Here is a 9,606-nt window from a genome sequence, read left to right on the forward strand (position 1 = left end):
AAGGGGACACGGGGCTCAGGAGGAGCCCAGAGGTGACCTCAGGCGGCCCGACCTAGGAGTCCGCGCTCCGGGAGCAGGGCCACGGGAGCAGCTGCGGAGAGGGGCGGCGCCAGGAGCCGGAGCGCGAGCACTGCGAGTCCCGGGGCAGCCGGGCGCTTCCAGGAAGAGGCGGGGGCGGGGGCGCGCCAGGGACCCGGGGCAGTGCCGTCGGAGCGGGCGGGTCACGTGACGCCCACAATCCCGCCCACCTTTCCGTGGGCGGAGCCCAGGTGGGCGGGGAGCATGCAAAACAGCCTGGGGCGGCGGCCAATCGCGGCGCGCGCCGGGGTCCCGGCCCCGGGGATCCGGGACGCCGCCCGCGCGCAAGCTCGGGTCGCTACCTCCGGGGGGCTCTTGCCAACGGCGCCGCGGGCCTGCAAGCTGGGGCAGCGGGCACTCCCTCGACCTCGTCCTCCTCGTCCTGTGCGGCCGGCCGGGCGAGGCCGGGCCCGCGTGGGGGGCAGGCGGCGCCCGGGCCGGCCCGCGCCTCGGCGGCGTGCTCCATGCATCCGGAGCCCGCCCCGCCCCCGAGCCGCAGCAGCCCCGAGCTTCCCCCGAGCGGCTGCAGCACCACCAGCGGCAGCCGCCGGAGCCGCCGCCACAGCGGAGACGGGGAGCCCCCGGGGGCCCCGCCGCCGCCACCCGCCCTCACCTACCCGGACTGGATCGGCCAGAGTTACTCCGAGGTGATGAGCCTCAACGAGCACTCCATGCAGGCGCTGTCCTGGCGCAAGCTCTACTTGAGCCGCGCCAAGCTGAAAGCCTCCAGCCGGACTTCGGCGCTGCTCTCCGGCTTCGCCATGGTGAGCTGGCCGCCCTACCCTCCCCCCTCTGCTGTCCCCGCCGCTCCCTCCCGCAGCCCCGACGGGGCCCGCTGGGGAGCGGGCTGGGCGGGCCGGGCGGGCCGGGTAAAGGGAAGAGCCGGGAGAAGCCGCGGTGCGCGCTGCGCGGGGGGCAGAGGCGCTGGCTGTGAGCGCAGGTGGGCGCCAAGTGACTCCGTTTTGGGGTGCTGACCAGCCATGCCGGAGTCCCGGCTTGGGGGGCTCGGGTGCCTCCACATGGCCACACCTGCCCCAGCCAGAGTGGTAGATGCATCCCGAAGTTAGTTCTGTAAGAACCCGCCCCACGTGTGTGCAGAGGGGAAAGTCAGGACTCAAAGGTTCGAACCCATCTGGGGGCGTCAGGAGGTGGGGACGAAGAGAAAGTCTCCCCTGTGCCCCCACACCTGCGGCCGGAAGATATTGGCCGTGTTCTTTTATCACCTCGTAGAGGGGATTTCCTGACACCCCTTTTCCGCCGCATTTTCCGAGAGCCTCAGCCTGGGGGTTTGACCACCAGTCCCCACCTTCAGTTTTTTTCTCCAGAAACTTGCCACTGAGTCACTGCGTGTGGGGGAGGAGGGAGGGACGTGTTCCCGTTGAATGGGCTCTTTCTTTTTTTCCGAGACGGAGTGTTGCACTGTCGCCCAGGCTAGAGTTCAGTGGCACGATCTCGGCTCACTTACAACCTCTGCCGCCAGGGTTCAAGCAGTTTTCCTGCCTCAGCCTCCCGAGTAGCTGGGATTACAGGCAGGTGCCACCACACCTGGCTAATTTTTGTATCCTTCGTAGAAACGGGGTTTCACCATGTTGACCAGGCTGGTCTTGAATTCTTGACCTCTTGATCTGCCCGCCTCGGACTCCCAAAGTGCTGGGATTACAGGCGTGAGCCACCGCGCCCGGCCCAATGGGCTCCTTGATCTAGGAGCTAGTCATGCTTTCCTTCCCCCACATCCCAAGGAGCTGGAGTATGAAACCTCTGAGGTGTTGGGTGGTTGAGGGCATGGATGGGCCTGAGAAGTGGCTCTGGGGATACCTTCAGGCTTAGCATCTTGGTATTTCTCTGGCGCAGGTCACTGTATGATAACTACATTATTATCACTTTCGGTAATATCAGCCTGCGTGAATGGACTCTGCCTCCCCTTCCCGCAGTTCGGTATACCAGAGCACTCCTGCCCCCGCCACAAGTGAGCTAAGCCCTCGGCCTTGAGGCAGGGAGTGGCTGCACCCTTCGTGTTTTCTTGGGAAGGGAGTGTGTCTGGGACTCTCCCTGCTTTGCCTTGCAGCAGAGCCTGAATTTTTTAGAGGCCCAGAGCACGCTGGGCGGGGAGATGGGGAGTGGGAAGCAGCCCTGGCTGCTCGCCTGCTAGCTGCCTTTGGGACCTCAGGCAGCTCACTCTCCCTCTCTGGGCCTCATTCCTGAATCTGTCAAAGAAGGCTGCTACTCAAAAGTTTCTCTGACTTTGAGAATAAAATTGAGGGAGCCCCTGAGAGGAAATCAGGGAGTGTGTTTGTATAAAGGGACAGCATTCACATTTTTAGTTCAGATAGGACAGAATTCTGCTGTTAGTTTCAAATCCAAAGAGACCAGGTTCTGCCTCGTGCCTGGAGAGTCTCTGAAAAGACCTGGCATTTGCTAAACACTCACTCTGCTAGGTGCCTTAACTCCTCAACAACTCTCTGTGGTGATTTTGTCAAAGGGCTTTCCGAAGACCGCACAGCCAGTCCTGGGGAGCAGGATTTGAACTCGGGTGTGCTGGCATTCAGAACTTGCGCAAGCACTGGTACCCATTGCTGTCTATAGGAACTCTGAGAGATGTCCAGCCACGGACATGTTAGGACAGGCCTAGAAAATGAGAAACAGGACAAAAGAGTTTCTTTTAAGCCAAAGAAACTTTTCTAATTGCACAGGGAGGGAGCTACCAGTTGTCAGCCTTTCCCTGCAGTGCTCCAGGTTTAAGATAATGGTTCCCCCTTTTCTTGTCATGAGTTTATAACTGCCCCAGGCCCCCTCTCACTCCTGAGGGGTGAAAACCAGATGAATGACACTTTCCTGCCTTCTCAAGTCCTCTCTTCCTCCTGAAGACAGGCCTCATGGTCAAGTGTAATCTCCTTCCTCTTGCTAAAAACAGTGTGGGGAAGTCAGGAGACTGGGGCAGCCAATGGCATAGAGTGGGCCTTGGCCTACCCAGTCTGTCTCTTGGGGACTTTTTATTTTCCCCTGCTTGGGTGGAGAAGGCTTCCTGGCTCTGCTGATGGAATCCCCAAAGTTATGCAGGCAGGGAAGGATGGAACCCCATGACTCTCCATTCTGCAGTTGTAAGAGGGTAACTGGATGTACCCGGAAGCTGGAAATCTATAGGAGAGATGGGATTGGGTGCAGGATGGGGGTCCTGCCATATCCCACCCCACCTTAGACGCCTAGCCTGTAAGTGAGCTTCAGAAAGGAGGGGGTGCCAGCTGCCCCAATGCCATGGTAACGGAGTGACAAGTTCCTGGATTACTCTCCCTTGGCCTATGAGTCAGCACAACCAACTTCCTGCCCCCAGAGGGCTTCCTTCCCAGAGACCTGGAAAGTCAGAGAAGCTGACTTGACCTTTGATCGCCAAGGGGGTAGGGTTACCAGGTGAGATTGAGGGAGGGTCCTCCACAAAGTGTGGAGGGAATTGAGAGATTCTCCACTTCATGGGTAGAAGGGCCTGGCCAGGTGGCCATGAAGTGTTGGGGATGGGAGGTGGGGGACCTCAGGCAAGTGGCTTTACCCCTTTGATGCCGGTTTTCTTTGTTTATGATGCCAGTTTTCTTATGCATACGGAGATGGCAGATATCCTGCTGTCCCATGGACTCACATGAAGGTTCATTGTGAGGCCAGACTGGGCCCATGAAACATTGAGGAATTTTCAGGGTCTGATGTTGCACCCTTGCCTGGACCCTCTCTGATCTGCAGACAAGATTCTTGCTGCAGACGGAGTTTCTGGGAACAGCGCGAACCATCCTTCAAACTCTAATGAGAGTTACAAAGCAATGGGCCTTGGATATAGCTTAGGATCAGCATCCTGTCCAGCTCTTGAGCCGAGCGTACTCTTGTGGGCTTTGATTCAGGCCCTCTGTGCCTCAGTTTATACTTCATCGAGAGGCAGCTAGCCTCAGCCTGACCCCGTCCCCTGCAGGACTGGTAGCAAGTACATGTGGTGATCTCGTCTGCTGGGGAAGGTAGGCTGTAACATTAGCCTAAGCAGAAGATAATTGGGAAGGTCAGTCTGCTGCCGTAAACAAAATGCTTTCCACGACCTGGGATCAATTATTTTTGGATTATCTGCCTCCTCAGTTCTCTGCCCACCAGCACCCTTCTGTTCCCAGGTTCTAGAGCTGGTTCAGAAGTTGCCTCTGATTTCTGTGAAAATGAGTTGGAAGGAAGGACTCAAATCATAAGACACTGAGCCTCTGTGACATGTTCAGAGTTCAGGGACCGTGGAAATGAGCAAGAAATTGCTATCACTGTTCCTAGTACTGATCACTGATAGTAATTATAATTGCCGTTGTTGATTAGGCTCTTGCAATAGGCTAGACAGTGTCCCATGTAGCATCTTGTGTGATCTTCCTACAACCAGGTGGGTGTTAGGGACAAGCTACCTCAGAAACCCCCTCCGCACAAGCTGACCCTGCCCCCCGACTCTGATTGCTGTGCAGCTACATTCCTGAACGCCTATCCAGGCGCTACAATTAAACAAAGCCTGATGACAGCCATCTGGGCAGCTCGGGAAGGACAGGGAAAGCAAATGTTTGTTTCCATACTTGTAAATTCCTGTTTTATACATACCTGTAAAATGGTGTGTTTTTTTTTTTTTTTTTTTGAGACGGAGTTTCGCTCTTGTTACCCAGGCTGGAGTGCAATGGCACGATCTCGGCTCACCGCAACCTCCGCCTCCTGAGTTCAGGCAATTCTCCTGCCTCAGCCTCCTGAGTAGCTGGGATTACAGACATGAGCCACCATGCCCAGCTAATTTTTTTTTTTTGTAGTTTTAGTAGAGACGGGGTTTCACCATGTTGACCAGGATGGTCTCGATCTCTTGACCTTGTGATCCACCCGCCTCGGCCTCCCAAAGTGCTGGGATTACAGGCTTGAGCCACTGCGCCCGGCCAAAATGCTGTTTTTTTTAGAACTGCCTCCACAAAAGTCACTGGATGATGTAGTGTACGTCTGTCACAAGTTGACAAACTATCTCTGTGCCTGTTACAAGCGGATAGATTATCTCAGTCCTGAAACTCCTTTATGCCCCTCGCACCCCATATAAACCCCTCATTTTGTAAGCTTGGGACTGCCTCCTTGATTGTTACGGGGCAGCCTGGCAGGTTAATAAAACTTGCTTGAGGCTGGTGCAGTGGCTCACGTCCTAATCCCAGCACTTTGGGAGGCTGAGGCGGGTGGATCACCTGAAGTTGGGAGTTCAAGACCAGCCTGACCAATATGGAGAAACCCCGTCTCTACTGAAAATACAAAAATCAGCCGAGCTTGGTAGCACATACCTGTAATCTCAGCTACTCAGAAGGCAGGAGAATTGCTTGAACCCAGGAGGCAGAGGTTGCAGTGAGCCAAGGTCGCACCCTTGCCCTCCAGCCTGGGCAACAAGAGCGAGACTCCCATCTCAAAGAAAAAAAAAACTTGTTTGCCTGACTTTGGGTCTACTCTCCTTTTTCTTGGCTAACCTTACAGTGGGTACAGGTGGTCATCAAGAGGAAAGATTTCCCAGGGTCACCTGGCTGGGAAGCTGCAGAGCCCTGTGGCTGTGGTGTAGCGCCGTGGCTGTGGGAGAGGAAGCATCAGAGTGGAGGGGAACAGTGGAGAGGCTAAAGCAGAACAAGATCAGAACTGACACTTGAGCAAGACAGCTTGGTTCAAATCCCAGCTCTAGCCGGGCACAGTGGCACGTGCCTGTAGTCCTAGCTACTCGGGAGGCTGAGATGGGAGGATCGCATGAGCCCAGGAGTTCTGGGCTGTAGTGCGCTATGCTGATTGGGTGTCCACACTAAGTTCAGCATCGGTATGGTGAAATCCTGAGAGCAGGGGACCACCAGGTTGCCTAAGGAGGGGTGAACCAGCCCAGGTCGGAAATGGAGCTGGTCAAACTCTGGTGCTGATCAGTAGTGGGATCGTGCCTGTAAATAGCCACTGCACTCCAGCCTGGGCAACATAGCGAGACCCGTCTCTTTATTAAAAAACAAATCCCAGCTCTGTCTCTTATAAAGGCAAGACCTTGAGCAAGTCATTTTACCCTTCTGGGCCTCAGTTTCCTCATCTTAAAAATGAAGTAGCCAGGCATGGTGGTGTGCGCCTATGATCCTGGCTGCTCGGGAGGATGAGGCAGGGGAATTGCTTGAACCAGGGAGGTGGAGGTTGCAGTGAGCCGAGATCATGCCACTGCACTCCAGCTTGGGTGACAGCGTGAAACTCCATCTCCAAAAAAAAAAAATTAAATAATTTTAAAAATAAAATGGAGTAATAGTACCAACCTCGTTGGTATGAGGATTCATTGAGGTAATATTTGCAAAGTACTTGACCTGGGTATCCCAGAAACTTGCTCACCCTTTTTCTCATGGCGTTAGGGCTGCTAAGGGTTAACTGAGTCAGAAGAATCCAGCTCTTCGCAAGCCTTGAGGGTGGTGGAGTTAGGACTTAAGAAAGAGCCATCAAGTCAAAGGAAATGGCAGGAACAGTTAAAAATAAGAAATTACAGGGCCTCAGGGAAAGGTACAGGGGCTGTGTTTGGGGTTGACGGTGTGTAGGAAGTAGTAGGGAATGTGAATCTAGCCAGGCAAGATGATGGAGGGCCTTGATTGGCTGTTTGGGAACTTTGAACTCTTGGATAGGCAACAGGGAGCCATTGAAGTTTCTAGACAGGAGTTACATGATGAATTCTATGATGGTGGAAGTCGTGGTGGTTACTGTTTATGGAAACCCTGTTGTGCCAGGCATGAGCTTGAATACTTTTCTTTCATTCTTACTTAATCATCACCATAACTCTTAAAAGTATGTACTGTAAACAGGAAAACTAAAGCTTCTAGAGGTTAAGGTTCCCCAGCTAATAGAATTCATTCTCTTGTCTGTCTGGCTGGGAGCCATTTCCACTCTACCACCCTCTCATTTCCACCACCCATGCAGGTGGTATACTGGGCTTTTGAAATCTTCCAGATGCAAGATTCTGCGTGCTGGATTTGCACACCAGGCTATGGAGAAATGGAATTTTGCTGTGTCCCCAAGGGGAGGGTGCTTCCTTTGTAAAATTTCACAAATGTGTGTGGCATATTTTGGGAATTCTGACCAAGAGCAGTGTTGAACCCTGCTGGTTGCTGGGTCCCTGGCTGTTGAAGGATAACTCTGAGCAGGCTTCTAAGACAGCCCTATGGTAATCGGTGTGGGCTGAGGGTGAAGGGGAGAATTCCTGTTGAGAAATAAAACTGAATATAAAGTTTAAATGTAGACAGCAGACCAGGTGCAGTGACTCACGCCTGTAATCCCAGCACTCTGCGAGGCTGAGGTAGGATAGCTGGAGCCTAGGAGTTGGAGACCAACCTGGGCAGCATAGTGAGACCCCATCTCTACAAATAATAATAATAATAAAGTAGTCAGGTGTGGTGGCAGATGCCTGTAGTCCCAAGTACTTGGGAGGCTGAGGCAGGAGGATCACTTAAGCCCAGAAGGTTGAGGCTGCAGTGAGCTGTAATGGTGCCACTTCACTCCAGTCTGGGTGACAGAGTGAGACCCTATCCCAAAAACAAATAATAAGTAAAAATCAGCATAGAGAGCAGATTTCTCTCTGATGATGTTTCTAAGAGTTCTTTAATATGCTCTCGGGAAGGAACATCTCGGACTGCTAAGACCATAGACTTTTCTTCAGAGGAGAATCTTGTGGAACTGTTATTTGATAGCCTTCCTTGGGGATCATTGATGTCATCCAGGGGTCAGCTGGCTTTTTGGTTAAAGGAGCCATGGGGTCTCAGTGGTAACTGCTCAACTCTGCCTTTGCAGCTGGAAAGCAGCACAGATAATAGGTGAGTGAGGGGGCATGGCTGTGTGCCAATAAAACTTTATTTACAAAAACTACAGACTCTAGTTTGGTGCTCCCTGATCTAAGCCAAACTTTTTATTGAGATGGAGTTTCGCTCTTGTTGCCCAGGCTGGAATCGCGATCTCAGTTCACCATAACCTCCACCTCCTGGGTTCAAGCAATTCTCCTGTCTCAGCCTCCTTACTAGCTGGGATTACAGGCATGCACCACCATGCCCGTAATCCCAGCTAGTATTTTGTATTTTTAGTAGAGACAGGGTTTCTCCATGTTGGTCAGGCTGGTCTTGAACTCTCGACCTCAGGTGGTCTGTCCGCCTCAGCCTCCCAAAGTGCATTGATTACAGGCATGAGCCACCGTGCTTGGCTCAAACTTTTTTTTTAATGAGTCAGGATCAGGCAGGGCATGGTGGCTCACGTCTGTAAGTAATCCCAGCATTTTGGGAGGCCCAGGTAGGAGGCTCGCTTGAGCCCAGGAGTTTAAGACCAGCCTGGACAACATAGTGACCTCCCAAAGTGTTGGGATTACAGGTGTGAGCCAATGTGCTCAACTTTTTTTTTTTTTTTTTTTTTTTGAGACAGAGTCACTTTGTTACCCAGGTTGGAGTGCAATGGTGCAATCTTGACTGACTGCAAACTCCGCCTCCCAGGACCACATAGCCAGCATAGAGGTCCAGGGCTATAGTCCCAGCTACTTAGGAGGCTGAGGCAGAAGGATCACTTGAACCTAGGAGTTCAAGGCTGTAGTGAGCTATGATTGCACCACTGCACTCCAGCCTGGGCAACAAAGCACGACTCCCAGCTCTTAAAAACAAAAATTAGCACTAGCCTTAGTATTTGTATGTCTGTAAATGATATGTGCATTCTAATAAATCATGTTATAAACGTATATAAAAATAAAACATAGAACAGTTGAAAGGATGAGGTAAATCAATGAATATCATATGAAGTTATAATATGTCCCAAGGAATCACCTACGATTATCTGCTGAACACTTTGGACACCCTGGGCTGAAATACCCTAGGCCAGGCCTTACCTTTCTAAACTCCTGCAGCCACCTTTTATGGAGGCCTAGTGCTAGATGCTGGAAGAACAAAGAAATGGTAGAGTGGAGGAAGCAAGATACATGTGATTCTGCCTTTAGAACGCATTTGGTAAGTGGAGTGATGGGAAAGCATTGATCGAAGGTACTTATAACTGTCTGAAAATATTTATTTGCACCCAAGCATTGTGGTTCACATCTGTAATCTCAGAACTTTAGGAGCCAAGGCAGATGGATCACTTGAGGCCAGGAGTTTGAGACTAGCCTGGCCAACATGGTGAAACTCCATCTCTACTAAAAATACAAAAATTAGCCAGGTGTGGTGGCATGCACCTGTAATCCCAGCTACTTGGGAGGCTGAGACAGGAGAATTGCTTGAACCCAGGAGATGGAGGTTGCAGTGAGCCAAGATTGCACGATTGCACTCCAGCCTGGACGACAGTGAGAATCTGTCTCAAATAAATAAAAATAAAAATAAATTACTTGCTTAAGTGTTTAGCACCCATCACGTTCCCTCCATCTCCCCTTTCTGGGCTAGGGATCTTGCTGTCTTATTCCCTGCTTTGTCTCCAGCAGGGCCACAAGGTCTTCTAGGCACATAGTAAGTTCTCAGTAACTATTCTCTTTTTTTTTTTTTTTTTTTT

At 52.2% G+C, this 9,606-nt stretch overlaps 1 protein-coding gene across 1 annotated transcript in view; it reads left to right on the plus strand.

The window, feature by feature from the left end:
• Positions 1-351: 351 nt before the first annotated feature.
• Positions 352-9,606, plus strand: part of ORAI1 (ORAI calcium release-activated calcium modulator 1) — a 19,535-nt gene continuing 10,280 nt past the window's right edge. The window contains exon 1 of the mRNA XM_017544280.2: positions 352-842. Coding sequence (XP_017399769.1) covers positions 543-842 — 300 coding nt within the window. The 5' untranslated portion in view covers positions 352-542. The remainder of the gene's footprint in view (positions 843-9,606) is intronic.

This window comes from Cebus imitator, unplaced genomic scaffold, assembly GCF_001604975.1.
Source record: "Cebus imitator isolate Cc_AM_T3 unplaced genomic scaffold, Cebus_imitator-1.0 Scaffold169, whole genome shotgun sequence".
NCBI classification, from domain to species: Eukaryota; Metazoa; Chordata; class Mammalia; order Primates; family Cebidae; genus Cebus; species Cebus imitator.